The 15,142-nt window shown below is 40.1% G+C and overlaps 1 protein-coding gene across 8 annotated transcripts in view; it reads left to right on the top strand.

The window, feature by feature from the left end:
* ECPAS (Ecm29 proteasome adaptor and scaffold) overlaps positions 1 to 15,142 on the top strand; it is a 103,243-nt gene that overhangs the window by 54,955 nt on the left and 33,146 nt on the right. For all 8 annotated transcript variants that reach the window (XM_084991899.1, XM_021067464.2, XM_021067473.2 and 5 more), the window contains 12 exons: positions 803 to 852; positions 1,858 to 1,924; positions 2,016 to 2,138; positions 4,242 to 4,345; positions 4,745 to 4,868; positions 5,783 to 5,863; positions 6,863 to 7,097; positions 7,676 to 7,767; positions 9,468 to 9,602; positions 10,413 to 10,575; positions 11,021 to 11,193; positions 12,595 to 12,696. In XM_084991899.1, the coding sequence (XP_084848025.1) occupies positions 803 to 852; positions 1,858 to 1,924; positions 2,016 to 2,138; positions 4,242 to 4,345; positions 4,745 to 4,868; positions 5,783 to 5,863; positions 6,863 to 7,097; positions 7,676 to 7,767; positions 9,468 to 9,602; positions 10,413 to 10,575; positions 11,021 to 11,193; positions 12,595 to 12,696 (1,449 nt within the window). The remainder of the gene's footprint in view (positions 1 to 802; positions 853 to 1,857; positions 1,925 to 2,015; positions 2,139 to 4,241; positions 4,346 to 4,744; positions 4,869 to 5,782; positions 5,864 to 6,862; positions 7,098 to 7,675; positions 7,768 to 9,467; positions 9,603 to 10,412; positions 10,576 to 11,020; positions 11,194 to 12,594; positions 12,697 to 15,142) is intronic.

Here is a 15,142-nt window from a genome sequence, read left to right as displayed (position 1 = left end):
AGAAAGAAAGAAAAAGAAAGAAAGAAAAGAGGTTAGAGAGACCATATAAACTACAGGGCTCTAATCCTCTTACCTCCAGATGATGCCTGCATGTCTTGCCAACACACAAACCCCTAAGAGTGGCCATGCAGCTGTGTGGATCCTATGTTAAATGTATAAACTTCAGTGTTACTGGGTAATGCTTCTGAGTAATGTCAGACTATCGGTTTTCATAAAACCATGTAAAATTCTACCTGTATCTTGAGGTGGGAACCTCACTGACTCACCCAAATACTATGAGCCCTTTAATTTTTTTATGGTAGTAGGTATGAGAAGTTTACTAGAGTGCAGATTTTTAGACAATAGCTCCCCAGTTTGCTACAGTTTGGGGTGAGAGAGGGTGGGTCCTAGTCCGGTGGGCCGGTGGTGAATTTTCTCATAAGTTAAGCTGTTTTCCTAGTATGTTGGCAGAGAATTTTGGTATTTGCAGTTTACATAATATTGAAAATATTCTGAGCTTAGTGGCAGCTAAGAGACCCTTTTCGCATACGACCACTGTATTTTCCTTTTGAGTCAGGAATGTAAGGTTTTGTTTAGTTTTTCCTTTTAGTCGTGTGATCTCTTCTGGGTTTGAACATTTTTGTTTATTTGTTCAGATGCTGATATCATATAGGTAGGCAGAGTAAGGCCTAGGTTTAACAAGGAGTAAAATAATGCATTTAATTGTAGCAAAAAGGTTTTGCCGTTTACTGTGTTTTTTGTTTTGTCTGCTTTTGTTCTTTTTTTTTTCTTTTTCTTTTTTTTTTCCCCCCTTAATTTCAAGGACCCTAAGCTACTGTCAATGGCATATTCAGCTGTTGGAAAACTCTCCAGGTGAGTAAACTCTTTTTCAGTGAGAGATGTCTTGTCGGTAAACTAAGAAAAATTGTGGCATTTAATAATGGATAGAGAATAGATTTGTCATGATTCTGAAAGGAGATGTATTTAATAACCATAGGTTGTTTATAAATGTTTTCCTTGTAGAAGGATAATGACATGAGATATTTTAATTTACATTTGAAGCTATGTCACCATATTAAATGGCAGTCTTGAATTGAGATTCTGAACTGGACTGTGTCATCTAAAGTGTTCCATTTCTTTTACCCTCGAGACATTTAATTGACCTTAAGTGTGCTTGTTGCTACTTCCTACTAGTTTTTATAATCTCCGTAATCAAGGTTTTTTTTAGGGATTATCTTTTCTGATAGTATTATTTTATGATTCTGAGTTACCCTGTTGCCAAAGGTGGATTTTTTTTTTTTTCTTCTACTTGGTATAGTACCCAGTTCTTCCTGGTTACCTCTTCCTCTGTATTTCAGAGCAGAGGGATAGAGGCTCACCTCCTCAGTGGCCCCAGGTGCTGCCTCCACCTCTGGCACGCGATCCGTATTGGCCTGTGTGGACTGGGTCTTGCTCTGCCCTGTGTAGGGGAAGGAGCTTTGGGACTCAGAAGAAAGCCACTCCAGAGCAACTCATACACCACAGCAAACCTTGTCCCTTGTGTGTGGTCACAAAGTGACAAAGCTCCTTATCACCATAGTCTTTAGTTTAAATACCATTTAGTCTTACCTGTTTTCTTTATTTTAAAATCAGAAATGTTAACTGAATGCATGGATTATAATGATACCATTTGGATAATATGTGTATTAATCCAGGGTTACTTGGATTAGACGGTTGAAGAATTAAATATTTACCTTAAAAAGTATTTGGCTCTTTGGGGAGGTAATCCAGTGATGCTCAAAGGTGAAAGTACAAGTTCAGGAACATTTGTGCTTAGTTGCATTTTCTTCCACCTCATGGAAGCTTGTGACATAACGATGCTCTCGTTTTCTCTTACAGTCGAATGCCCCACTTGTTCACTAAGGACATAGCTCTCGTGCAGCAGCTTTTTGAAGCCCTGTGTAAGGTAGGGAAACACCTGGCAAGTGTATGCTTTCTGTTTGGATGCTCACTCAGAAGCTCGACGGGGGGAAACATTCTTTTTATCATCGTCATAGGAAGAGCCCGAGACGCGACTTGCTATTCAAGAAGCGTTATCCATGATGGTTGGAGCTTATAGTACTTTGGAAGGAGCACAGCGGACTCTCATGGAGGCACTTGTGGCTTCGTACTTAATAAAGGTAGGTTTCAACCATGTGAACTCTCATGGCTGGTAGTGTCTGCATTTTACATTTGTGAGATCAAAATCTAAATTGCTTTTTGTCTTAACTCTCGATAAGGAAGAGGAATATTTGCTTTTACTTGGACTGTGATTTAGCATCTCTTTTGGGGGAGAAGGCCTTATGTTTAAAGCCTTCCTTGTTGGAAAACTGTTCTTAATGCCATAGTTCTTCCAGTTGGAAGTGTTTTGGTTTTAACTGGTAGTTAAGTGCTGCAGTCCATTGGGGTGGAATTCTGTAGGTAACTTTGGGGGGAAAAGCACAAGGAAAGAAAGACACATGTTGTTTATCAAAATGAGTTTTTAGGAAGTCAGCCAGTACCATCATACATATTCTTCTTCCTTCTAGTCCTCTTTGCCTGTCATGGGAGTTGGTAGGAGAAATTTGAATGTCTGTGGTTATATATGCACATATGTATACACGATGCATAATATGTAATATATTTAAAGTGAAGAAAAATGCAGTGTAAAATAATTTATTATGCAGTTGCTTTAGTCAGCTCTTTGTCCTCCATTTCTAGGAGTAGAAAGAGGGAATGATGTAAAATATTAGTGAGATTAACATGCATTGTGTCTTCTTGAAATTTCACCATCATATTCATACATTTATATTGAAGGAATTATTAAAGCTTCAGAAAGGTATCTGGCTTCTATTGAAATATCACAGGATAATTATGTACACTCAGAGGGTTTATTATATGTAGAGTCCCATTGTCAAATGCTCTTGGTGTCCAGTGTACATGGTTCATGGTCATAGAACACGGACAAAGAAATACAGGCTTGTTTGGAAGCACATTAGAATACTTAAAACTTTCTGTAGGTAACCTTACTAGGAAATGTAATGCTTGTGTAATGCACATGGGTGTTGGTTATACTTATGTGGATCAAAGCATATAACAATATTTCCAAGGCAAAGGTGATTTATTTTCTTTTTTCAGACTACATGTAAGGCAGTCGATATGATTTACCCTGGGCTAAATCATATAGACTAGTCCTCACTGCCCTTCACAACAGCTCAGGGAATGCCAAAGAGCAGGAACACCTGAATGAATGAGACAGTATCTATTTTTTGTTAATCTCTTCGTCTTTTGAGGGCCGCACCGTGGCATGTGGAGGTTCCCAGGCTAGGGGTCTAATTAGAGCTGTAGCTGCCGGCCTACACCACAGCCACAGCAGCGCCAGATGGGAGCCAGATCTGCAACCTGTACCACAGCTCATGGCAATGCTGGGTCCTTAACCCACTGAGTGAGGCCAGGCATCGAACTTGTGTCCTCCTGGACACTAGTCGTGTTCATTAATCACTGAGTCACAACAGGAATTCCAACCTAAAAATGTTAGAGGTATTTTGTTTTAAATCTGTAAGGGTTCCAAGCAAGTTCTGTGTGTGTTCCCTGAGAAGTATCTGAATTTCACTCATGTGCCTGAGAGTTTGAGAGTTAGGGAAGCAGGGGTGGTGGCGAGAAACTGCCTCGGCGACATTGGTCCTATCGTTGGGCTGAGGATGTGCTTCTACAGAGATTCTCTGACTGTGGTTTTTGTAGGGTTTCCTGTTTTATTTGGAGGGGCCTCTTAGATCATAAAAGTACTTTTTTTTTTTTTTTTTGGTCTTTTTAGGGCCACACCTGTGGCATATGGAGGTTCCCAGGCTAAGGGTCTAATCAGAGCTGTAGTCGCCGGCCCACACCAGAGCCACAGCAACATGGGATCTGAGCTGTGTCTGCGACCTACACCACAGCTCACGGCAGCACCAGATCCTTAACCCACTTAATGAGGCCAGGGATCGAATCCGTGTCCTCCTGGATACTGATCGGGTGCGTTACTGCTGAGCCACGACAGGAACTCCATAAAAGTAGTTTTTAAAAAGTGTCATTGTCCAAAGATTTCGAAAAAACAACATGATTAAAGATCTTGACTAAATGATTTTATTTATTTAAAGATAATTGAAATAGCAACTTAAATTTTAATTGTTTACAATTAAAATGACTTATCTTGACTGTAATGAATTGTTGGTAATGTTTATATCTCTTTGTTCACGTGTGTGTGCCTGTGTTTGTGTGTCAAATAGCCTGAAGTTCAAGTTCGACAAGTGGCTGTGAAATTTGCCAGCACGGTGTTTCCCTCAGATCATATACCGTCCAGATATTTGCTCTTACTAGCTGCTGGAGATCCGTAAGTTTCAAAAAATGTTAATTTGAATTCGAGTTCATTTAAAATTTATTTGAAAATTCATTAAAAGGTGTGTCGTTTGCGGTGTTGGTCTGTGGAATTTAGAAGCAAGTCATTCGAATTCAGAGTATGGCCTCCTCGATGTAATATATAGATCTGTACTCATACCATGTCTTGCTTTTTCTGTGGGTAAAAATCAGAGATAAAAGCCACATGGCTCTACAGATCTCATGAAATTTCCAAAAATAAGTGATTGCTTATCATGTATTTTATGACTTTTTGCTTAGATAGCCAAGAATATATTTAAGACAGATGCCAAATAAAATTGCTGTTCTTAATCTTCATATGCTCATTTTCTAGTTGGTGAAATTTACTTATTTTTCTTATTTGTCTTTCTGAAAGACGGGAAGAAGTTCATGGAGAAGCACAGCGAGTATTAAGGTGTCTTCCTGGTAGAAACAGAAAAGAAAGTTCTTCTAAGCAGATGCCATCTTTCCCAGAAATGGTATATTATATCCAAGAAAAGGTATGGCATTTAACTTCAGATAATTAGTTTGAGTCATATAATGTATGATGAAAATGAACATACTTTTTTTAGGTGGTATATTTTAAAATGTTACTCACTAAATGTTGAACAGTAGTAAGGTGTCTAACAATGTGATCATTTACACTAAGAGGAAGGTACAAAATGAAGAGAAAAATATAAATCTCAATTGTAATGAAATTCTTTTGCCCACATCTGAATTACTTACTGTTCCTTTTATGCTCTTCAGCATTGTGGCTGTGTTTAAAAATTTTCCCCTTGGCATGACATACTTAAAAATATGTCTTTCTCTTTGTAAGGGCCCTATGTGGGGCATCATAAGTTTAAGAATGCTTTAGGGTATTGGCAGTCATGACACCCCCCCCCCCCCCCCCGATTGCTGCCTTCTACCTCTCCTAGTAGTCTTAGCTTTTTGCTTAGATAGACATCTTAGGGTGTTTTGGGTCACTTGGGTCTGTGTGTAGCGGCCCCGATTCTCTTCTCTATAGCTCTTTCATAGTTAGAGTCAGAAGATGCTTTCGTGCTAACGTTTTCCTTCTACCTCTATTATTAATGAAAATAACTGGCATGCAGTGTCCTGGGGTGACCGTGTCAGTAGATGCCTGGAGTAGGTTTATTCTTTTTGTTTATTTTTATTGTATGTGTTAATTGCTTTTATGTCATCTTTGCAGCTTTTTTCTTTTTCTTTCTTTTATTACAGTTGATTTATAGGTTTATTCTTTTTAAACAAGCCAGTCCAAAGGGAACACACCTGTCGCTTAGGGTTTGAGGTCTATGCGAATCAAGCACAATGAATGGAAAAACAGTGTAGCCAGAGGATAGTTTATATTTGGGCTGAGAAAGAGTACATGTGCTTTGTTTTTCAGTAATTTGGTTTGGGGGCTTATTTTTGTTAGGCTTCCCATCGAATGAAAACTCCGGCCAAGTACATGACTGGGACCACTGTCCTTCCATTTAACCCGGCTGCCTTTGGAGAGGTAGGACTGGCATGTATTTCTATTTTGCTTCCACTAAAGGTTCTTGAAGAGAATGTTACAGTCAAAAAAAGGTCTGAATTTTTTGAGTTCTAGGTAAATGCATGTTGTGATGTCACTTTTATACCAGGTTCTTCATTAGGAAAACAGTACTTGGTGTAAATGGTATTATTTTAACTCATAGTGGAATCTGGAATCTAGACTCATATTTACCTCAGGACAGTTCTCTTCATAAGAGAACTGGATGCTCTGCGTTGATTGCTATTGGGAATTTTTAGCAAATTAAATTTGAATTCTACAGCCCACAATATATTGAGATTATTTGGCTGATGCAGTTTTGAAGGTTAAGAGACTTAATTTTCACATTTACTAAGGGAAATTCTCGTTTAAGTCACTGACTTGCATTAATTAAATGCAAGAAGTAATCTTGTTCAGAGTCGGAGTACTCACAGTGAAATTGCTGCCTGTCCTATTCTAGCTGTTAAGGAAAGAGCTTCCAGAAGACTCCTTTGTGGCTAATTCATGTCAGAGCTTTTTATGGCATCTTAGCTACACTTCTCTGGATGATTTGAACCCATTTTCTCAAATTCTTGCGACAGAGGGGATTAAGTGCAATTGGAATTCCAGAGAAATAGATCATTGGCCCCGGGTTTCTGCCCAGAGTCTGTCTGTCTCTCTCTCTCACACACATCTTTAAAAAAATAATGATTTTCATTGTCATATTTTAGACTTTAAAAGTTGAGTTTGCATTTTAACTCCACTAAACTTTGTTTAAAAAGAAAACAGCACTCTCTGGATTATGAAAGCTGGTTATGTAAATTTTGCTCCATTGTGGTACTTTCAGCTCACATAGTGAGTCATGCTTTCCAGCTTCTGTGAGGATTGTTGAATAGCTTGATGAAGGAGGTGGGAGAATCAAAACTGGGAACTGTCACTTTGAAGAGAATCTCCCATCTTGATTTTCTCGAGGAGCTTATCTGGTATTCTTCCTTTTGTTTGCAGATAGTTCTGTACTTGCGGATGTGCCTAGCTCACAGTGCGGGAGTGGTACCCACCTCTCAGAGTCTGGCTGATATGCAAGATCATGCCCCAGCCATTGGACGCTATATACGGACTTTAATGTCCAGCAGCCAGGCGACGTCATCCTCCTCTTCTTCTTCCTCCTCCAAGAGTGGGGAAACCAACCCCGTTCAGATCTACATTGGCCTGCTTCAGCAGCTCTTAGCAGGTGTCGGAGGTAGGAGGTCATGATGTTTGGGACAGATATTAAAGCACTTAAGCACAAATCTAATTTTAAACTCAGCTGAGGGAGTTCCTGGTGGTCTAGCGGTTGGGACTCTGCGCTTTCACCACTGTGGACTGGGTTCAGTCCCTGGTCTGGGAACCGAGGTCCTACATCAAGCTCCTGTATGCTCTGGCAACGAAAAAAAAAAGAAAAGATAAACTCAGCTGAGAATTTATAGCAAGATATTATTTTCTCTCTTCACTTCTGTAACTGAATATTAATCTTGGTTTCTTTTCTAAACTTACCTGATGCATCTTTGATACACTATTTCTCTTTTCAGAAAGAAATGCTAACAGAGGATAGTGTATTTTTACTTTGGAAGTGGGTGTGAAGAACAGGGCATCTTTTTAGACAACTAGTCTGTAGATTTGCTACGTTGAATCACATACTATATTTAGGTTAATTTTTATTTCATAGAACTGGGGAATACCTCCTAAAGCAGTAGCCTTATGCTTTAGAGGAATTTAGTGATCCCTGTGTGTTTACCACTTTCCTGAAATCAAAACATTTCTGAATTCCTTCTTATTTAGGTTTGCCAGTCATGTACTGTCTGTTGGAAGCTGTCTCAGTGTATCCAGAAAAACTGGCTGCTAAATTTGTGGACAAAACAGAATGGATAAAGGTATATCCTCCTTTTTGATTCTGTATATTTTATTTTATTTTTTTCCACGTCTGTGGTATGTTTAAGTTCCCGGGCCGGAGCTTGAACCTGCACCACAGCAGTGACCCGAACCACTGCAGTAGCAATGCCACATCCTTAACCTCTTGTGCCACAGGAGAACTAGATCCTTATTAATGGTCGTTTAGGGTGCTTCCATTTGGCTACAATGAACAATTCATCATTTGAATCTGAGCGGGTGTGTCTTTCGATGGATTTGTTAGAAGTGGAACTGAGGACACATGGATGCAATTTTGGTAGATAATACACATCCTCCTAATAAGCAGTGCCATTGCTCACTCCCACCAGCGATGTGCTTGGAAAGTATCTTGTCCCATGGTCACACCAAAAGTGTTGCCAGGTTTAGCAAATAAAAATGCAAGATGCTCAGTTAAACTCGAATTTCAGACAATGAATAATCTTCATTAGTACAGGTCTGGCTCATATAGTTTTGTATACCGCTCATGCTACATAATACAGTTCTTTTTGGAAAATGCAGGTTGAATTACAGTAAAATGTACCAATTATCTGTCTAAGTGTGAAAGCATGAATGTAATTTACCACCAGGGATGAGTTTTGCACTTTTCTGGAAAATCTTGTCATATGAAATTGTTTCTAGTTTAGAAAAATTTTTTATTCTTTGTGCATATTTGCTGATTTTAAAATGATCTTAGAGTTTTTGACCTTCGATCTTGTAGATCAGGGCTCATTAACCTACGGTCCACATACTGGATCTGGCCTGCCTCTTGATTGTACGTCTTGCAAGTTAAGCTTACATTTTTTTTTTTTTTTTTCCTTTTTTGGCTGCCCAGTGGCATATGGAGTTCCTGGGCCAGGGATCAGATCCCAGCCACAGTTGTGACCTACCACCACAAGTGCGGGAACACCAGATCCTTAACCCACTGTGCCTGGCGGGGTATCAAATCTGCATTCTGGTGCTGCAGAGATACGATGATGCCATTGCTCCAGTGTTTACTTCGTTGTTGTTGTTGTCTTTTTAAGGCCATACCTGCTGCATTTGGAAGTTCCTAGGTTAGGGGTCAAATTGGAGCTGTAGCTGCCAGCCTATGCCACAGCCACAGCAACACCAGATCCAAGCCCCATCTGTGACATATACCACAGCTCACGGCAATGCCGGATCTTTAACCCACCGAGCGAGGCCAGGAATTGAACCCTCGTCCTCATGGATATTAGTCTGGTTTGTTATCACTGAGCCGTGGTAGGAACTCCATGTTTACACTTTCAAAGAGTTGAAAAGAAAAATCAAAAGGATAATAAAACTTCCTGATGTGTGAAAATTGTGTCCATTAGGTTGTATTGGAGCCCCCACTCACCCATTTGTTGTCTGTGATTGCTGCTTCACCACAAGGGCAGAGTAGAATTGTTGCAAGAGATTTGGCCCTTTATAGAAAACGTGCTGACCTTTGTTTCATGTCATCTGTGCATTTATTCCCTGTTTTATGCTTTGTATCTTTGCTGAAAATCCATGTCAGATTTTGGTCTGTAACAGCTTTTGTTTTGAAATAACAGCTAGTTCTTTTCTCATAGATGCCAGTAGGTTGAACATTGTAATGGGTAACTTATTCTTAACTTTAAATGTTAGAAGTTGTCAGCAGGGAGATGATCTTGTATCCTGTATGTATTTCTTTTTCTACACCACTCAGAGTCTGATGAATAGCAGTAAAGAAGAGATGCGTGAACTGGCAGCATTGTTTTATTCCGTGGTGGTTTCTACTGTGTCAGGAAATGAATTGAAGTCAATGATTGAACAGCTTATAAAGACGACAAAGGACAATCACGTATGTTATCATTTTGTCTGTATTCTTTTTTTTGTGGAAAATAGTTTTACAAAAGCATCTAATGTATTTTTAGTTTTGAGGTTTTTATTTGTAAAATGAACTCACAAATTCCTTGCTTTTATGATTGTAAGGATTAAATGAGATGGAGAATACGTAGATTCTGTCAGTTCATTCAGCAAATTAGAGTGCCTTGTGTCTCATAGGCACTGGTTCAAGTGCTAGGAATACAGTGGGGAGTGAATACGCAGGAAGCCCTAGTACTGCTCGGTGCTCAGAAATGTTAGTTCCTTTTTCTTCTCCATCCACCGCCACTTCTCATTGTACCTGTCCCATGAGAAGGCATTGTAGAAACCGTAAGCTTTTATTGCCTACCTTGTGTTTGGAGGTTTTTAGTGATTAGTAATAGGATCTGTTCGGTGTGTTTTGTTGGCAGTAGGGGAAAATTTTACTTGAAAATTGTGCTGATGTAGTCATAAGTGTTATAAGCTCAAAGAAAGTGGGTGTGTATAAGAGCGGGCAAGGAAATCCCCTTGCCCAGAGTTGGAGTGGGTGTGATATTAGGGAGTTTCAATCTCGAAGTGAGTCAGAACTCAGCTTGACTTCTCAGGATTCTCTGTGTTAGAAACTCAGGGTTTCTCATGTGCGCTAATTGATTTATCAACATCCAGTGGGGCCTCAAATGGTCACTTTATTCTTTGGCCTGATGTTTTTATTGGAGAGATGATTGTAATAAACACACAGTTATTTCAGTGCATGCACACACGTATGAGAGAGAGAGAGACACACACGCTATTGTGTTGTTGAATCTAGAGCCCTGAGATACAGCACGGATCCCTGCTTGCATTGGGTTTCACAGTAGGAAGATATTTGGCTAAAAAGAAAATGAAAATGGCAGAGCAACAAGGTGTGGAGACAAATGCTGATTTCCTGCCTGAGCAAGAGGAACTCATTCAGAGTGCCACAGAAACTATAGGTAACGAATGTGTTTATGCTGACTTGGAGGTCAGCATAATTCGGTTAAAATTTTTGTGAATTAGGTTAAAATTTATTGTAACATTTCTTTCTATAATTTCTTTTTATAGCTTTGCACTCTAAACACTCAAGCTTTTTCACAAAATCTAGATGCTCAATAAATTGTGTTTTTAATAACCGTGAAAATACTCTAGTTTTTCTATATTTTTTTCCCTGCGTGTTTCTAGTTAACAGAGATGATTATGGGAAAAAATTTAAACAGTAAGAAAGGACACTACTCTCTGGTGTTTTATTTCTAAATAAATGCTAACAAGTTATCAACTGGAAAATGTTGTAGACTTTGATTTTATTTTGCTCTTTTAAAAAATCTGGAGTACCTTGCTGGTCGGTTTGGATCACAGGGGTAATAATATCTAATTCTCTCTTTTGTCTGAATATGCTTACAGGCTCATTTTTGGACAGTACCTCACCCCTCCTGGCAATTGCTGCCTGTACAGCTCTGGGTGAAATTGGTAGAAATGGTCCATTGCCCATCCCCAGTGAGGGATCTGGCTTCACCAAGCTGCATCTTGTGGAAAGCCTGCTAAATAGAATACCCTCCAGTAAAGAAACAAATAAGGCAAGTCTCTCCTTTTTATCCTTCTTTCTAAAATTCTTTCCATTCACAGATAAATGAGTAAAAATGCAATCACAGAAAGGATGGATGGCATTACACCTGGAAGAAGAGTTTAGTGGGAACAAGTGGTAACATAAAGAAGACAGTCCAGGGGTTCCTGTTGTGGCACAGAGGAACAAAATCCGACTAGGAACCATGAGGTTGTGGGTTCAATCCCTGGCCTTGCTCAGTGAGTTAGGGATCTGACATTGCTGTGAGCTGTGGTGTAGGTTGCAGATGCGGCTTGGATCCTGCGTTGCTGTGGCTGTGGTGCAGGCTGGCAGCTGTAACTCTGATTGGACCCCAAGCCTGGGAACCTCCATATGTCGTGGGTGTGGCCCTAAAAAACAAAAAACAAAACAAAAAAAAAGTCCAGCTGACTGTTGAATTTTTAAGTGGGCGTGACTTGTGCACAGCTTTTGACCCAGTGACTTCAGTTTAGGCCTGTAACCATTAAGATTTGGGTCATTGTGAAATGCATCAGGTACTTCTTTTGTCATGCAAAAAGTAGGTAATACATTGTGAAATAGTTTTTTGATTTTTGTAATTTTAGACCAAATCTAAATTTAACTTCTTACAGCCAATTTGGTTTTAAGAAATCTGGGTATTCGTAAGTAGAGTACGAGTAATCTCTGAGGAAAAGGGCATTTATAATTTTTCAGTAAAAACTTTCATAGGCTTAAAATTTTTTCTTTGTGATAAGAGCACCTCTATGTTGATGTATAAGGTGATTTAATGTGGAGAAAAATCAATTAATTACAAGTTTAATAAATATGTTACTTTATTCTTCATCTAGCTACTGTTTAAAACTTTCTAAGAAGATCAAAGTGTAGTATTTATTAGCTGTTATTAACCATCATTACCATCCATGGTTGAGCACTTGGAATCTGCCAAGCGTATGCTGAATGTTTCACATGCATTAATTAATTGAATCCCTAAAAGGTCTAGTGAAGTAGATAACAGTTGTCATCTCTGTTTTCCCAGTTAAGGAAATAGAGTCACAGAGAGGTTGAGTAATTTGCCTAAGATCACAGAGCTGTAAAGGGTACTAACATGTTCGAGTTGTGACTCTGGGCCCAGAACCTGCATTTGTAACTGTTACAGTTTGTAGGAAAATGAACCTAAAGACTATTCTTTTTTCTTTTGCAGCTCTGGACCCTTAATGAACTCAGTTTTCTTTCTTTCTGTCTCCAATGTCTTACAGACATAATGCTGTAAAACTGGATACTAAAAAAAAAGAAAACCCCAAATGCTCACCCTGTTGCAGATAGACAGACTCCCTCTCCCTGTCTCCTCATTTTGGAAATGTTCTGGGATTGAGTTGTTGTATACTTTGTTTTTTAAAAACATTCTCTATTCTTCCAGATGAAAGAACGAGCTATCCAAACACTGGGATATTTTCCTGTTGGAGATGGAGATTTTCCTCACCAGAAACTCCTCTTGCAAGGTCTGATGGATTCTGTGGAGGTATTTATATTGCTATCTGATTGTTAGCCATTCAAACAGAAGGCATTTTTTTAGCTGGAATTTTGCATGCTACAAGGTTTTGAATTAAACATTTGCTCATTTATGTAGCAAGTACTTACTGAGTCCTAGCCTTGGGCTCATTACTGTGGTAGTCAAGCATTGAGTACATCACCTATGTGGGAAAGTCCTTTTCTCATGATTTTTGATAAAGCGTGGTGCGGCATGGGTAGAAGGGGAAAGTTACCTAGTCAGCTGGGTGGCCGTGGTTGCCGGTATTGAATCTAGTGACTTGGCTTCTATCGTCTACAGAAATGTCCAGTGTGGTGAAGAAGACCTCCAAGTAGATAGTTGGTGGCCAGTGTGATAAGTGTTGTAATGTGGCCTAATCTGGCCCTGATTGGTCCTTGGTTCTTGTCACTTACATTTTTGTATACCAGCCTCTTTGTCCTTGTGTACTCTGAGTTTGTTTTTTGTTTTTTTTTTTCGGGGGGTGGGGGGCTGCCTATGGACATTCCTGGATCAGAGATGGAACCTGCCCCACAGCAGTGACCCGACATAGCAGTGACAGCGCTGGACCCCTTAACCTGCTAGGCCATCAGGGAACTCCTGCTCTGAGCTTTGGAAAGACCCATACCTCCTCTTCTTTCTCGGGTTGTTGCTGCACCCCTCTGAAAACCTCCCCACCCCTCAAACTAGAGTAGAGTCTTTAATTATCTGTGCCTTTCCATACTTTTCTTTTTTTTCTTTTTTTGTCTTTTTTAGGGCCGCACCTACGGCATATGGAGGTTCCCAAGCTAGGGGTCTAATCGGAGCTGTTGCTGCCAGCCTATGCCAGAGGCGCAGCAACACCAAATCCAAGCTGCGTCTTCGACCTACACCACAGCTCACAACAACGCCGGATCCTTAACCCACTGAGCGAGGCCAGGGATCAAACCCGAGTCCTCATGGATGCCAGTTGGGCTCGTTAACCGCTGAGCCATGACGGGAACTCCCATACTTTTCTTTTAACATTTACCATAATTTCTATTGGCCTACTAGACTGAGGGCAAAGTCTACCCTCCCCGCCTTTATAAAAGAGGGGCCTGGCAGTGCGATCTTAGTGGTAGGACCTCAAAAAAGTTTGGAAGAGTAACTCAATGAAGAGCCACTGCATGTCAGGCAGTGGACTCACAAAGGAGGGCCTGAGTCTTTGTCTGGGAGGGCTGGTGCCTACTGTGTGGTGGCCAAGATGCTGCTGGGCCTTGAAGGATGAGAAGGAAGAAAGAGGGGCGGCGGGATTGGGTGATAAGGCTGCTGAGTGATAGAGCCTGTATTAGGATTTGGGTCTCTGCATTCTTTTTTTTTTCCTTTGTTTTTATGGATGCACATGTGGCATATGAAAGTTTTCAGGTTAGGGGTCAAATCAGAGCTGCAGCTGCTGGCCTATGCCATAGGCACGAGAACGCTGGATCCAACCTACGCCACAGCTTGCAGCAACGTCGGATCCCTAACACACTGAGAGAGGCTAGGGATGGAACTCGCATCCTCACAGAGACAACATTGGGTCTTTAACCCTTTGAGCTACAGTGGGAACTCCCCAGGTCTCTGCATTCTTGATTCAGTATTTTTAAGGTGAAGTTTTTTGATAGGAGATGAGTCTCCCTGACGTTGCAACCTCTTGGGGAAAAGCTTGTGATACCTGCTTTTTTCTTTTTTTAAGTCTACGATAGAGATGGGTTTCTTCCAGTTTTGTTTAAATAAATGAAGGTTTGTCTTGATCTTAACTTGCTGCTGAAAACATTATTTTAAGCATTTAGAAGTACAGAAATATGGAAAGCTCAAAACATGGTGGAGAGATGACAGGGTAAGAATTTTGGTTTCTTTTAACTTTTTATTATGGAAAAATTCAAACATGCCCAGAAGTAGAGAGAATGATAATAAAATGATTCCCATGTGCCTGATTTGTTGCATTCTCTTCACCCAATCTTTAGAGTATTTAAAGCAGAGTCTAGCTATTAACTTACAAATGGAATTAGGGAGTTTTGTTTTTGTTTGTAATGTCAGGAATCTTGTAACTTACATGTAAACATGTAAAAACAGGCATGTGAAATGAATCTCTAATGTGGGGGTCTCTGTATTGAGATACCTTTTCTCAGCTTAGAGATGACCATGGAAGCTGTAGGACTGAAGCCCTGAAATCTTTTTTCCTCAGAGTAGGAAGCATGAGGTATCAGCCCCTGACACCTCAGTAAGGCTAGAGCCTTTAGCAGTTTGAGCCTGGGAAAGGCTAACCTGTTGTCTGTGCTTTTCAGAGCTCTCCCCAAGGTCAGGGCTTCTGTACCCCTCATGCTGTTTGTTCCTCTTTCTCTTTTTGTTCTCCTGTTCTTAAGTCTCTTCCAGTTCACAGTGAATAGAGAAAGAGACCAAAGCGAGCTAAGACAGGTCCAGTTCCATGAGTCAGTGATTC

Source organism: Sus scrofa, chromosome 1 (genome assembly GCF_054392235.1).
Source record: "Sus scrofa isolate SSC_HxYL_T2T_F1_AM1 chromosome 1, Sscrofa_HxYL_maternal_Yorkshire_Landrace_v2.0, whole genome shotgun sequence".
Lineage (NCBI taxonomy): Eukaryota > Metazoa > Chordata > Mammalia > Artiodactyla > Suidae > Sus > Sus scrofa.
This window is presented reverse-complemented; position numbering and strand designations above follow the sequence as displayed.